Source organism: Narcine bancroftii, chromosome 2 (assembly GCF_036971445.1).
Source record: "Narcine bancroftii isolate sNarBan1 chromosome 2, sNarBan1.hap1, whole genome shotgun sequence".
Taxonomy (NCBI): Eukaryota; Metazoa; Chordata; class Chondrichthyes; order Torpediniformes; family Narcinidae; genus Narcine; species Narcine bancroftii.
The window spans coordinates 332447094-332462747 of NC_091470.1; the positions used below are offsets into that span (position 1 = coordinate 332447094).

The window sequence follows — 15654 nt, forward strand, 5'->3', positions numbered from 1 at the left end:
GCCTCCCTCCCCCCTTCCCTCCTCCCTTCCCCCCGATGGGATTTACTGTGATTGCTGTTAAAAGAGAATGTGCAAAATCACTGAGGACCCCTACCACCCTGTACAAAGCATCTTCCATCTACTCTCATCAGGAAAGAGATACAGGTTTATCAGAGCCAGTACCACTAAGCTGACAAACAGCTTCTTTGCACGGGCAATGAGATTGCAATAATATTTACACCCTCTATTTTAATATTTGTGTACAAGTACTCTCCATATGTACTGTTGATCTGTATGTGTGTTATATCTATATGGATGTTTGCAGTATGTTGCACCACGGACTGGAGAATGCTATTTCATCAGGTTGTACTTGTACAATCGGATGATAAATAAACTTGAAATTGAACTTGATTTTCATTCCGGCCATTATTGAACTCCTGAATGATCCTCACACTGCCATTATTGGACTCCTGAATGAACCTCACACTGCCATTATTGGACTCCTGAATGATCCTCACACTGCCATTATTGGACTCCTGAATGAATCTCACACTGCCATTATTGGACTCCTGAATGAACCCCATACTGCCATTATTGGACTCCTGAATGATCCTTACACTGCCAATATTGGACTCCTGAATGATTCTCACACTGCCATTATTGGACTCCTGAATGAACCTCACACTGCCATTATTGGACTCCTGAATGAACCTCACACTGCCATTATTGGACTCCTGAATGATCCTCACACTGCCATTACTGGAATCCTGAATGAACCTCACACTGCCATTATTGGACTCCTGAATGATCCTCACACTGCCATTATTGGACTCCTGAATGAACTTCACACTGCCATTATTGGACTCCTGAATGAACCTCACACTGCCATTATTGGACTCCTGAATGAACCTCACACTGCCATTATTGGACTCCTGAATGATCCTCACACTGCCATTACTGGAATCCTGAATGAACCTCACACTGCCATTATTGGACTCTTGAATGAACCCCACACTGCCATTATTGGACTCCTGAATGATCCTCACACTGCCATTATTGGACTCCTGAATGAACTTCACACTGCCATTATTGGACTCCTGAATGAACCTCACACTGCCATTATTGGACTCCTGAATGATCCTCACACTGCCATTATTGGACTCCTGAATGATCCTCACACTGCCATTATTGGACTCCTGAATGAACCCCACACTGCCATTATTGGACTCCTGAATGATCCTCACACTGCCATTATTGGACTCCTGAATGAACTTCACACTGCCATTATTGGACTCCTGAATGAACCTCACACTGCCATTACTGGACTCCTGAATGATCCTCACACTGCCATTATTGGACTCCTGAATGATCCTCACACTGCCATTATTGGACTCCTGAATGAACTTCACACTGCCATTATTGGACTCCTGAATGAACCTCACACTGCCATTATTGGACTCCTGAATGAACCTCACACTGCCATTATTGGACTCCTGAATGATCCTCACACTGCCATTACTGGAATCCTGAATGAACCTCACACTGCCATTATTGGACTCCTGAATGAACCCCACACTGCCATTATTGGACTCCTGAATGATCCTCACACTGCCATTATTGGACTCCTGAATGAACTTCACACTGCCATTATTGGACTCCTGAATGAACCTCACACTGCCATTATTGGACTCCTGAATGATCCTCACACTGCCATTATTGGACTCCTGAATGATCCTCACACTGCCATTATTGGACTCCTGAATGAACTTCACACTGCCATTATTGGACTCCTGAATGAACCTCACACTGCCATTATTGGACTCCTGAATGATCCTCACACTGCCATTATTGGACTCCTGAATGATCCTCACACTGCCATTATTGGACTCCTGAATGATCCTCACACTAGTAAAATAACATTCCCTTTGCTCTGTTCTAACTGATGTCTCTCTGTAACTCTGCACTCAGTTTTGTATCTTTCTTGCTATACTATGTATGGGGTGACTGACTGACTGCAAAATTAAATTTCTCAATGTATCTTGGCATATGTGAGGACAATCTACCATGTTCAACCTAATTAACAACCTAATTGAAATATGGTTTTCTTTATATCCTATAACATTGTATAAAATCTTTTAACTTGCATTTCTGGACAAGTTTCCATGGGGTATAAATAAATCCCTTGGTTGTGATATCTAAAAGTGCAAAGCACCACTGACTTGTACTTTCTGAAATGTGATAACACTAGAGTCAAAGGAACCAGATTTTGGAATACGAGTACAAACTTGTAACTGCTACTACATTTCATATTTAGTGCAAGTAACCCAGAACAAATGACTACTCCACACATCTCAGGAATGATAATTCTGTCTGATTGATAAAGCGGAAATGCCTCCAAGTGCTCCCTTCACACCACACAGATCCGCCCGCATTGTTTCAGCTAATATAACATTAACTGTAGCATTGAAGTCCATGGATTACTTGTAAGAGGGATTGAGTTCATTTGCTGCAAAACACAAAATTCCAGACACTGTGCCCATTTCTGGTCATCGCACGAAAGGAAGGAGGCAGAGGTGAAGAGGTTTGCTAGAATGATTTCAGGGATTAGAGGCTTCAGTTAAGTAAGAGATTACAGAGTCTGGAATTGTTCTTCTCAGTGCAGTGAAAATAAAATGAAGATACAGCTATTCAAAATTATGAAAGATTTTAAAAATTTTAATCGCTGTCTAAGATTTATTAATCAGAGAAGAAAATAAACAAACCTGGCAAAGGAACCAGGTGATGAGTTGGATTTCCTTTATTATGCTCAGTGAAATAAGTGGGATTCACTACCTAAAGAGATGATGGAACCATGTGCTAATCTTAACTTTAAAATAGATTAACATGAAAGAAAAAACGATTCAGGGCTGAGGGGAAAGAACTCAGGAGTGCCATTCACTTAATAGTTTCTTCAGAGCCAACACTGACACACAATGGGCCAAACGTAACAATCATTCACATCCCAATACACACAGAAGTGCAGCATCTTACTTGAGTTAATCCAGATGCTTTCAGCAGTTCCTGGGGAGAGCGGCTATCAAAGTAGAAGAGGTTGGGGGGTCGTGCTGCCAGGATGCGCGAGTAGACTTTGTTTCGGACCTGCACCCAAAAAATGAGAATATCAGATAAGGATCTGAAATGATCCTGGTAAGGAATGTGATCGCAATGCTTTCATTTGCATGTGATTATCTAAACAAACACATTTGTAACATGATCTATGAGAGCATAAATGTACAAGGTCATTGGATGTGCTTTACCTTCTTGTTATATTTTGCAAGGTTCATCTACCACTGAAATTATTGCAGTTGCTAAAATCGTTTTTCTCTGCCATAACCTTTGTAACAATGACTATAGTTCAAAAGAAATTTCATTTTTGCACATCCTGAGGTCACAAGAGACACTTTCAAAGAGAACATTTTATTTGATTCAATTCTAAAGTGTCCTTGATTTGGCTGATGTCAGAAAGTTGCAGTAGTATACTGTACATGTCCCACAGTATTCACACACAGCACTGTCCTCAGCTGCAAATATTTTATTACTTTCCAGACTGTCAGTGAGTTTCTTTTGGCGTTGCTACGATTACCATCACTCAGACCAGGCAGCATTAAGAACAGAACATTTTTCAAGTCAGCGAATCATTTTCAAGTTAAAATCCAATTCCATTTGGTACAATGTATCACGGTCATAAAGGTACATCCACACTATACTACACTCCCCAACACATTATCTAAACTGTTGTCGGTCCTTAGAATCACATCCATTGTGGGAAATAGACGGCAATATTTGGATCAACTTTAATGTCATCCTGCCAAAGTCCATTATTCAAACCAAAGAGAATGCTACTGAAAGAAAAAGAGAGACAATTTTGAAGCAGGAACTCTCAATGTTCATTGCTTTGGTCAGCCATGGTAACACGCTCACTGAAATGGGATCTTGTGGGTTTATTGCTCAAACTCAAGACACCAGACAAAAGGTCAGCTGAGACTTTGGTGTGTTAATAGGGGAATACTATCATGAGGCAACGAATGAACAACACATTAAACTCCTCTCTCTGCTCTGTTCACATGGAAATGTATCAGTGATGTTTGGATGTAGAGTCAGGGCCACATTCAAGCTTCAATAGTCATTACAGAAGCAGATATTTTTGATTCTGAGACAGAAAATTTTTAGAAATATTTAGTAGATTAGGCAGCATTTGTGGAAAGAGAAACAGACTTAGGATTTCAGGTGAGAGATCCTACATTTAAACTGACAAAGAGTCTTTGACCCAAAACACCAACTCTGATTCTCTTTCGACAGATGCTGCCTGGTCTGCTGAGTATTGAACGTTTTCTATCTTTGTTTCAGATTTCTAGCATCTCCAGTTTTTCAATGATACTCAGCAGCTTTTATACTGGCAGCTGATATTGTAAGGTCTCACTGTGTACAAATTGGATGCTGCCTTCCTTTATGTAACATCTGAAAAAGAGAGCATTTCTGTACTCTTATCTCAGGAGAAGGCAAGATGTTAATGTATGTCGTTTAATTTCCAGTTCCACGCAGGAATAGCTGACACACCGATATCCTTGGTAATGGCAAATTTGTATCAAATCAGTTTAAGGGATGACTAGCTACTACTTTCTCAGGGTGACAATAAATAATCTTCCAGATGTAAAATTATATTCCAAAAATTAAAGTTTAAAAAGGCTCCAACCCACATCCCAAATGAATATAGAAATGACACTGCTTAAAAACCAGGCAAATGCAAAACCTTTTTTTTAAAGTTGACGAAGTAGTTTGATTGATCGATGAAGAAGAACTCTAAAGCAGATCTCCTGAGGTTATAACGCCTGAGATGCACTTCTCGGAGTTGGGAGAGGGGACGCTTGAAATCATGCCCAATACCTGAAAGAGAAACACCACACTTTAGTTTGTCTTCTTTCCTTTCCCTCCCTCTGGATGGTCATGACTGTCTCCAAAATACCATAACTCTACCACTGAGGACAGTAACAGCAGATGAATTGGAGCAGCACTATCTGCAGGTTTCCCTCCAGTTTGCATGTCATTGTGATTTGGAATTCTATTGCCATTCCTTCATCATTATTTGGTCAAAATACTGAAATATCCCTTCCAAGAGCTTTGTGGGTAGACATTCAACAGAAGGTCAGCAGCATTACAGAATGTATCGCCACCTTCTCAAGGGCAACACAGCTCACACCATCATACAGCTTAGCTTTCCTCCAACAACTCTATCCATATTTTCCTCTTGGGGAAAGTGGCCAGCATATTAAAAGACTCATCCCACCCTGGTCACACTCCCTTCTCCACCCTTCCATCAGACAAAAGACACAGGAGCTTGAAGAAAATTTCTTTCCTACTGCTAAAAGATTGTTAAATAGCTCTCTCACTGGAAAAAATATGATGCCTTTGCACAGTTTCTGATGGACTTTTCTCTGGACCTTGCACCATTTGAATTACTGAATCACTTTTCCCCACACTGTTGTTCACTTATTTATTTGTTTGTCAATATTGCACTATTGTATGAATTGACTTGCCTGAACAGCACAAAAAAAAACTTTCTACTGTATTTCAGTACATATGACAACAAACAATTCAGTTCAAATGAGGGATGCATATTAAATGCTGGCCTTGCCACCCAAGCCCAAATCTCCCCCCCCCTCCCCCCAAATAGAATGTAAGGTGCCACCATTAGTTTTGTGTGCATTTAGTCTATGTTATTAAGTACAATTTATTTTATCCTTGGTGGATGGTCAATTAACTAACACTGGACACTCTCTCAGGAAGATGCAAACATTTCAAAGGCTTCACATGAATTGCCAGAGGGTAGTTTTTCCTGCTATTATTTCACCTACCAGCTTTTATATATAGCCTTATGAGATTTCGGAGTTGCTAAATTTCCGATCTTTAGAGCATTACTATTACTGAGTAGACCACATACTCTGAATTTCCTACCTTGACCTCTTTCATACAAATGTTCACGATCAACTTTATGGTCATCTGCAAACTGATCTGAAATGGCTTTTTTAAATTAATGATACTGTGATGCACTTTGAGATACTTTATCACAACTTAAAGGGCCATATTAATTAAGGCATATTATTAAGACAGATCTCATGAAAAATGTAACTCTTCAGCCAAACCAAATGCATTAAGCAGCATTCACAAGTTTTGCATCATAAATGGTTCCAAAAAAGTCGAGATTTTAAACCCCACTAAAACAAATGATTTTGTAAATTAAGTTCTGTAGTTAATAATTTTCCAAAAAGATAACATTCGTGCTGAAGGAAGCAAAATTCTGGAACACAGACATCTCCAATAATATCCTAATGTTTAGAACCTCTGAGTTGTTGATACAAGTCTGAGAATTTTGGAATTGGTACTCCAAATTAGAAAATTTTGGGATAAAGAGAGAAAAAGAGATCTACATGCTAACATCAACCTTACTGAAGTTTTATTCAGAAGCATGACTCTTTCAATCATGTTTTGAAATGCTAGGCTGGACAGTGCATTTGGATTTCTGGAAATGGGAACTATCAAAGGAGGAATTAATTACGTATTTAAAGATCAAACTGGCACCAGAAGAGTTTAAAGAATCTCACCCTCTTCCGTCTCTTCTTTCTCCGAGCTGCCATCGTAGAAGTAAATATGTTGTGTGGTGACCTCAAGACGGCCAGGGACCAGTGCAACAACTGTGATCAGCTCACACTCCTCAGAAATCACTAATTTCTCCTTCTGACTGGGCTCTTCAGGATCAACCCTACAAAAAAATATAATTAACAGTTGAACAAGGGCTGCTATATCAGTCCAGTAATATCAGTCCACTATAGCAGTAATATGTCTACCTAATTCTGAAGCTGATGTTAAATGCTTGGAACTATGCTACTGAGACCATGCTAGCCATCGATTGCATTTTGATCATTTATTGGATGCTAAGAAACAAGCACATCTGTAGTTAAAACATGAGAGTGAACTCTAATCCTACACACCAAAAGTTTCTGCTGTGACAAGAATGCCTTGAATGACAGATATTCAAAGACCCAGCAATTTTTTGTCAATATTCAAAAGGAAAAGATTCAGGGCACAAACATATTACAAAGTCAGAAAAAATGTCAATATGCTGAAAATGTAATGCGAATTTTGAAGGTAAAACAGAAAGGATCCAGGAAGTGGAGATCATGAGCAATAAAGGTTATTTTCTACTGAGGTAGGAAGATAGCAGTAAGAGCAAGACTTAGTATTAGTCTCAAAGTCTAGTTTTCCTTCAAACGCATCCAGGTTCCATAGCCACCAAGCCCAGCATATCCTTTATAAGGTGTGCAGCCCAAAGAGGCTCACAATCTAACTGAGGCTCCATGTATCTCTTTCAGATCTCCTATAATCAGTTTTTCTGATTATTTTCAGTCCCTGTCCTTGATATTTTAATAATAAAGTGAAGTCTGCAGTGTTCTCGGGTGTTGATTAAAGTCATCATTCTCAGGATGTGGTTATCTCTGGTAAGGCACATTTTTTTGGTGTGTTTGCATGATTAAATGGTGCTGTGAAGCAGCCTGATACATTGAGCGCTTTGCAAGTGCAGCTGCAGTCAACAGTTTGTCGTACGAGTGGACTTTTGGTTAGACCAGTAAGAAACAACATGAATAATCATTTGGGTGTTTAATGATAATCTGGTACAAAATGGTCACATTAGCTGTGCTATTTTTTTCTGGATTTTTATAACCAAGTTCAAAGTTAGAAACTATTGACAACTAAGGTACAGTTTGGCTGATTTCTGGCATTGGTCAAAAACTGAAGTTGATGGCCTATTGTTGCAACCTTTATAAAATTGCCTAAGTATCAAATTTGAGAATGTGGCGCTTTCAGGAGCTGAAGGAAATCACTGCTGCCACACCGAAGGTTATTAACGACTGTTTTAATTCAAATTCAGCACTCCCCTTTAAGGGCAGCATGAGCTCAGTCACCTGGTGCATTGTGATAGCATAATCGCCGCCCAGGGTGTGCGCTGGAAGGGATGCTGGAGTTAGAGAGAAATCTCTGATGATGCCATTTCCCTATGGCTGCCCCGCCACGTGGTGATACAAGCGGGGCTGGTTTGCCATGAGGATGTGCGCCACCACAAGAAACCCATTTGAGATATTCTGTCCATTGAGTGTCAGAAAATACAAACTTCCCTGATGCAAACAGTTTCAGGCAGTTAAAATTGAAGTTCTGTTATCTGTTTAAGGTAACACTGAAGAAAAATAAAACAATTGGTCTGCATGAAGAATTGGATCAGATGACTTGAATTACATGCAAAAATTACGAAGTAGATTCACAGCTTAATCCAACGGAATAAAAATTTTTTTTAACCCTTTTTCACCATGTTATTGCACCTGTATTGTATTGTGCTTTTGAACTGAATTTCCAATTGGCTCAACCCCTCCCCCCCCCACCCGCTGTAAAATGTTACCTAACTTTGCCCAAGAAGGTCAATAGCGTTGCCACCAGCCAATCCTTGAATAAAGATCCATATCACAGATCATTTGATGTAACCAAGCAAAGTGCAGGCTATGGCTTGAGCAATTCCTGCTCTTTCCAAGCAATGGTGGTGTCATTGAGATCAAGATTCAATTTATTATTATGTACACAAGAAAAATATTTTTTTTTCTTTGCCCCGCAAAGGCAAACAAAGAGTTTTCAAGTATTCCAGCCCTTCATCAAGGTATGAGCAAAATGCAGGCAGGTGCCAGAATAAATTGGTGGGGAAAAGGGTAGGGGGAGGAGCTCAAGTCCACATGCAAGTGTTGAGAGGTAGATAAGAGTGTGAAGGCACAACAGAAAAATAACTGAGAAGTGATGGGGAAGGGGATAGCTAAATGGAGAGGGAAAAGTAGAGAGCTGGAGGAAAGGAGACAGAGATATGGGGAAGAGAGGGAGACAGATGATGTAGAGAAGGATACACAGGAACGGCACAGTTGGCATAACAATTAATGCCATGCCTTTACAGCACCAACGATTGGGACCAGAGTTTGAATCCTGCACTCTCTGTAAGGAGTTTATACATTCTCCGAAATCAATCAATGACCCCCATATATTCACAAGTGAAGTGTTCCTTCACTTGGAAGGAATGTTTGGGGCCATGAATGGGGATGATGAAGGAGGTGTAGGCACAGGTGTAGCACTTCCTGCAGTCACAGTGGTAGATACCAAGGGGGCGATTGATGGGAATGAAGTGGATGAGGAAGTGATCCTTAAAGAAGGTGGAGAGGAGAGGAGAAGATGTGTCTGGTAGTGGGATCTCATTGTAAGTGATGGAAATGACAGAGGATAATATATTTGATGTGGAGGCTGGTGGGGTAGTAGGTGAAGACAAGGGAAATCCTGTCTTTGTTGTGTCTAGAGGCAGAGGGCACCAAGAAAATGGAGGAGAGGCAGGTAATGACTGAGTTAATGGTGGTAGAGGGGAATCCATATGATTTGAAGGAGGAAGAGATTTTGGATGATCTCACAAGGAAGACCTCATCCTGGGAGGAGATGTGATGGAGACAGAGGAATTGAGAGAAAGGAATAGAATTCTTTCAGAGGTGTAGTCAAGGTAATTGTGGGAGTTAGTGGGTTTATAGAAAATGTCTGCAAAAAGTTTGTCTCCCAAGTTGGAGACAGAGATGTCGAGAAAGAAGAGATTGCCTCCAGAGATGGACCAAGTTAATTTGAGGTCAGGGTGAAAGTTAGCAGCAACATTGTCAAAGTTTATGAGCTCATCATTAATAAATGAGGCAGCACCAAATTAGTCATCGATGAAGTGGAGGAAGAGTTGAGGAGCCTTGCCTGTGTAGACTTGTAGCATGGATTGCTCCACATAGCCAACAAAATGCAGGAATAGCTGGGACTCATGCGTGTATCCATGGCTACCCCTTCAACTTGAAGAAAATCGGATGAATCAATGCAGAAGTTATGATAGTGAGAAGTTCTGCCAGGCAGAAGAGGGTGATGGTGGAGGGGGGACTGTTTGGGTCTGTTGTTGAGAAAGAAACAAAGAGACCATCCATATGGAGGATAGAGGTGCATAGAAATTGGATGCTCATAGTGAAAATGAAGTGGTCAAGTTCAGGGAATTGGAAGTTGTTGAAGTGACAAAGGGCATGTGAGGTACCGTGGATGTAGGTATGGAGACTGGACTAGAGTGGCAAAAAATAGAGTTGCGGTACGATGATAGCAGGACTGTGAAGCAGGATCACACAAAAACAATTGGTCTTCAGGGACCATTGGGTTTTTGGATCTTGAGTAAGAGGTCGAACTAGCATTGCGGGGTTGTGAAACAATGAAATTGGAGGCTGTGGGATGGAGATGAAATGATGTGGTTAGAAATGGTATGTGAGACGGTGGCTTAATGTTTTTTTTTGTGGGGTTATGTTGAATGGGTAAATAAGAGAAGGTGTCTGAGAACTGTCGCCTGGCTTTGAAAAGGTCAGTGTGCCAGACCACAACTGCACCACCCTTTTCATGGGTTTGATAGTGAGATTTGGATGAGTGAGAAGAGGAGGGAAGAGCATTCTGAGGGGGTGAGATTGAATTAAAGCTCAGTTTGATGATGGAGGATGAAAACCTAGGCTACTGAACTCCTGCTTTGCCAAAAACAAATCTGATCAATTTTTCAATGCTGTTTGTGGTCTCTCATCATGTGCAAAATGGCTGCTGAATTACATTATTGCCTTTAAGCACTTTGGAAATTTCGAGATTAAAAAAAATGCATCACATAAACATACAGCACGGTTATAGGCCTTTTCAGCCGATGAGCCAGTGCTGCTCAATTACACTCAATTAACCAACAACCATTGGTATGTTTTAAAGGGTGTAAGGAAACCAGAACACCCAGAGGAAACTCACACAGACACAGGGAGAATGTGCAAACTTCTTACAGTCAGCACTAGGTTTGAATTCCAGTCCCAATTGCTGGCACTGTAACAGTTTTGCACTAGAATGTCATCAATATGCTCCTCAAAGTTTGATCCTTTTTGTCTTATGACCCTGAGATCTTAGTGCTTACCAGGTTACCAATTTACAGTAAAGGAGGCCATTCAACCAATTTAATCCATGTTGGCACTCAATGGAGCAATCCCACTAGACTGATTCTCTCTCTATCCTTACTTTCAATACCAATTTATTCTCTTTCACACATGTTCAGCAATCCCCCTATAATTGTTTGATTCTTTTGACAAGAATTAACTTACAGTAACCAATTAACTCACCAGCACATCTTTGAGTTATAGAGGTATACAGCATGAAAATAGGCCCTTCTGACCAACTTGTCCAAGTTTCCCATCTAAGTTTGTTCCATTTGCCTGTGCTGAGACGGTATCCTTCTAACCTTTTCCTATCCATCTACCTGTCCAAATGAATTTTAAACATTGTAGATGTTTGCACCGCCACCACTTCCCCTGGCTGCTCATTCCCACATATACACCACCCTCTGTGTGAAAGAATAACCCCTTTAAATCTCCCATCCCCCCGTCCATTTCATACCTATGCCCTCTAGTTTTAATCTTTCCTACCTAAGGGAAAAGATTGACTTATTTGAGCCTCTCATTATTTTGTATTTCTCTGTGATGTTACCCCTCAGGCTCCTACTCTCCAGCCTCTCCTTGTACCTCAACTCTCTTGGGAATTGGGAAAAAAAACGCGGCACCCAAAGAAAGTGGTCCTAGAGAGAAGATGCAAACTTACGCAGCCAGCACCAAAAATCAGGATTCAATACATGGACCAGTGACTACTAAATTTTTAAACATAACCAATTTTTGACCTTAATAAAATCTTTATTTCAATTTGCTATTTCAGATTCAAGGACTCATCCACAAAACTCAATGAATATGCCACAGCTCACAGTGACTTCATCAAGATCTGCATGGATGAGTGTGTCCCCACGTGCATACACCGTGAGTACCTCAACAGAAGCTGTAGACCAGTGGTTTTCAAACTTCCCCAATAAAATCCACATTTCGATGTGAGGGTAGTAGGGGACTAAACAAAAGCATTACTGTATATGGTGTTTGTGTCTCTTTTTATTTTTCTTTGGATAGCCACTTTAGTTTTTACCTTTGTCCTTGTTGTTGTCCTTGTTTCCTATTAGTGAAATATGTTATGCTAGTCTGTGTATGTGTTTCACTTTTTTATTTTAGAGTGGTTAGTTATTTTAGTTTTGTCTTCATCCCTCAGGATCTGGCATGGTTCAAATGGTCGGGGGTGAATGGCTGATGATGAGAGGCTGGATGAGGTTGGGTCTCAGGGCAACGGAGGTACAAAAAAATATTACTATGATAACCCCTGGGGTAATGGCTAAAAGTATAAGGTTTGCAAGTTTCAATGTTAACAGTCTGAATGGAACGACTAAGAGAAAAAGTCTTGGCACACATTAAGAAAATGGGAGTGGACCTGACCTTCCTCCAGGAAATTCATTTAACAGAACTAAAACATAGAAAGTTAAAAAGAGGATGGGTGAGCCAGGTATTGGCCTCCTCATTGGGTTCGAAAGCAAGGGGGTGGTGGAAATTTTGAGTGAAAAAAGTGTTCCAGTGAAAGTGCAGGATGTGATGGCAGATAAAACAGGTAGATTTATAAAGGTGCACTGTCAAATATACTCAGAGTCCTGGACCCTAATGTATCTGTATACCCCCAATATGGATGATGAAAAAATTATGCAGGATACTTTCCTGAGATTGGCAGAAGCAAAAGAGAATAATCTAATTTGGGAAGACATTAATTTTTATCTTGACCCTGTTTTGGACAAGTCAACAAAAAGAATAGTGAAAACAAAGGCAGCACACACCGCTATAAGGTGGTTTGAAGGAGCTGAATCTGATAGATTTGTGGAGATGGAAACATCCAAGGGAGAGGGATTATTCCTTCTACTCAAGACAGCATGACTCCGACTCTAGAACAGATTTCTTTCCTGACTTCCGTCCATATAGAGGGTAGGATCATGGAGGCTGAGTACAGGTGAGACTTTTCTTGGATCATTTGCCTTTAGTAGTCAAGATTGAGATGTCGGATAAGCAAGAGACGATATACAGGTGGCGTCTTAATGCACTGCTGCTAAAGAAACCAGTTTTGCATTTTTATAAAAATGCAGACAGATCTGTTTTATGAGGTCAACTGTACCTCCACTCCAGATAAATTCCTTTTATGGGACACCCTCAAAGTGTATTTGAGGGGTCAAATAATTGGATATACCAAAGCAATAAAGAAAGAATATGAGAGGGAGATGGGCAAGTTGGAACAAGAAATCACTCATCTAGACAGGACTTTAAAAAATTGGGCTCAGACGTCCAATAAAGGGTTTTAACAAATAAGTATAATATGCTTCAAACATGTAGCATTGAAAAGGCCACATTAAGGTCTAAGCAAAAATACTATAAATTGGGAGAAAGAGCCCATAAGGTCCTGGCATGGCAGTTGAGAACAGAGAAGGTCTCAAGAACGATCAATGTGATACAAATGGGGGATGGCAGGATCTCTTTCAGACCAAAGAAAATTAATTACACCTGAAAATTTTATGAAGGTTTATATAAATAAGAATTGGAAGGGAGGTCGGAAAGAATTGGCGAGTTCCTGTCTAAGATAGAGTTGCCAAATGGATCCAGAAGGGCAGGTAGGTTTAAATTGTCCCTTTGTAGAAGAAGAAACAGTGAACGCATTGAATTCTCTGCTAACTAACAAGTGTCCAGGGGAGGATAGGTTTCCACATGAATACTACAAGGAATTCAAAAATCTGTTGATACCTCTTAATATGGAGGTGATAGATCAGGCAATGGAAACTCATAGATCCCCAGAATCCTTTTAGACAGCCATCATTAGGACAATTTTGAAAAAAGATAAGGACCCGTTAAAGCTGTCCTCTTATAGACCTATTTCGTTGTTAAATACGGACTATAAGATAATAGCCAAAGTCCTAGCAAATAGATTGGTGAAACATTTGCCAGAACTAATCAATAAAGATCAAGTGGGCTTTGTACAAAAAAGGCAGGCGGCGGACAATGTGAGCAGACTTCTGGTGCAAACCAGATATGAGAGGGGTCTTGCAGTGGTTCTTGATGCAGAAAAGACATTTGATAGATTAGAGTGGGATTTTTTTTATTTAAGGTTCTGGAGAAAATAGGGTTAGGGCCAACTTTTATTAATTGGCAAGGGCACTATATCATGCGGCCAAGGCAAAGGTTGAGACAAAAAGGCAAATTTCTTCAGCCTTCCTACTAACAAGATTAAGCAGGCAGGGATGCCCACCATCTTTAGCTCTATTCATACTACTATGGAGCCATTGGCTGTGGCCATTCACCAGGATCCAGACATTAAGGGGTTCTAAGTAGACCAGGAAGAACACAAGATCAGTTTATTTGCTGATGATGCTGTGATATTTTTTACAGACCCAGTAAACTTGCTGCCCAAACTGTGGTCTACTCTGGAGGACTATGGGGAGGTCACTAGGTACAAAATTAATTGAGACAAGAGTGAGATCATGCCATTTACGGGAGGGGATTATAGCCAATGCCAAAAAAATGTTACCTAAAATGGCTGCAAAATTGGATCAAGTACCTAGGAGTCAAAATAGATAATAATCTAAATAATTTGTACAAATTAAATTATATCCCCTTGCTGAAAAAACTTGAGGAGGACCTAAACAGATGGATGTCCCTGCCCATAACACTGGTGGGCAGGGTCAATTGTGTAAAAATGAATGTGCTGCCAAGTCTCCAGTATCTTTTTCAGACCTTGCCTGTGGCATTGCCCAGGGTTTTTCTTTTCCAAGCCCTGCTCTCACGACCAAGGTCATTATTATGGAATGGAAAGGAAGCCAGAGTTTCTATGGAGAAATTGACCTGGGATTATAGTCTGGGCAGATTGATGATGCCGGACTTCAAAAAATATTATTGGGCATCCCAGTCGAGGTACATCTCCTCAATATTGGTGGGGGTGGGGGGGGGGGGGGGGAAGAGAGGTACCATTCTGGATAGGGTAGCAGAGAATTTTATTTACAAATGGGATGCCAAATTGCTATCTGGAAAAACAGACAGCTCTATATTAAAGCAAATTATTCGGATTTGGAGTGACATTAATATTTAGGAATAAAACTGGGGCTGTCCCCAAAAACACCCCTGATTCCAAACCGGTTAATACCTCAATCCAGCCAGGAAAAGTCAAGGAAAAATCAGCCCAATCTCTAGCTGCTGGGCCGGGCTAGAGCCATAACTCCTCAATAGGAGCTTTTCCCATGTTGTGAATGCTTTAAAGTTTTAAATGTTCATTTTTGATTGTTTCTGTGTTAAGTGTTTGATGTTGAGGGGGTGGGGCTGGGGGAGGCAGAGAGGGGAAAGGGTATTAGGTTTGGACTTGATAGAAAATTTGCATGGTTTGGATAAGGATAAGTTGTAATTGACACAGATTTGTAAATACTGTTGAGGACAAAGTTGTCAACTGTTGAGTTCAAATCTGGAAAACTATAAATAAAATATTCAAAAAAGGTCTGCTTAGAATACTTATTTCAAACTTGATTGGCAGCTGGGGTCAGATTATCAGAACCAACCTTTTTTTCCCTTTACTTTTTAGTTTTCTTCTTGTACTACCCAATATATGTATAAATTGGAATATCAGTCCATGTATTATGATTTC

General features: G+C 40.4%; 1 protein-coding gene across 8 annotated transcripts in view; it reads right to left on the reverse strand.

Moving 5' to 3' along the window:
- nbeal2 (neurobeachin-like 2) overlaps positions 1–15654 on the reverse strand; it is a 279397-nt gene that overhangs the window by 60258 nt on the left and 203485 nt on the right. For all 8 annotated transcript variants that reach the window (XM_069922096.1, XM_069922092.1, XM_069922097.1 and 5 more), the window contains 3 exons: positions 6618–6775; positions 4769–4902; positions 3010–3117 (listed from right to left, as the gene is read on the reverse strand). In XM_069922096.1, the coding sequence (XP_069778197.1) occupies positions 3010–3117; positions 4769–4902; positions 6618–6775 (400 nt within the window). The remainder of the gene's footprint in view (positions 1–3009; positions 3118–4768; positions 4903–6617; positions 6776–15654) is intronic.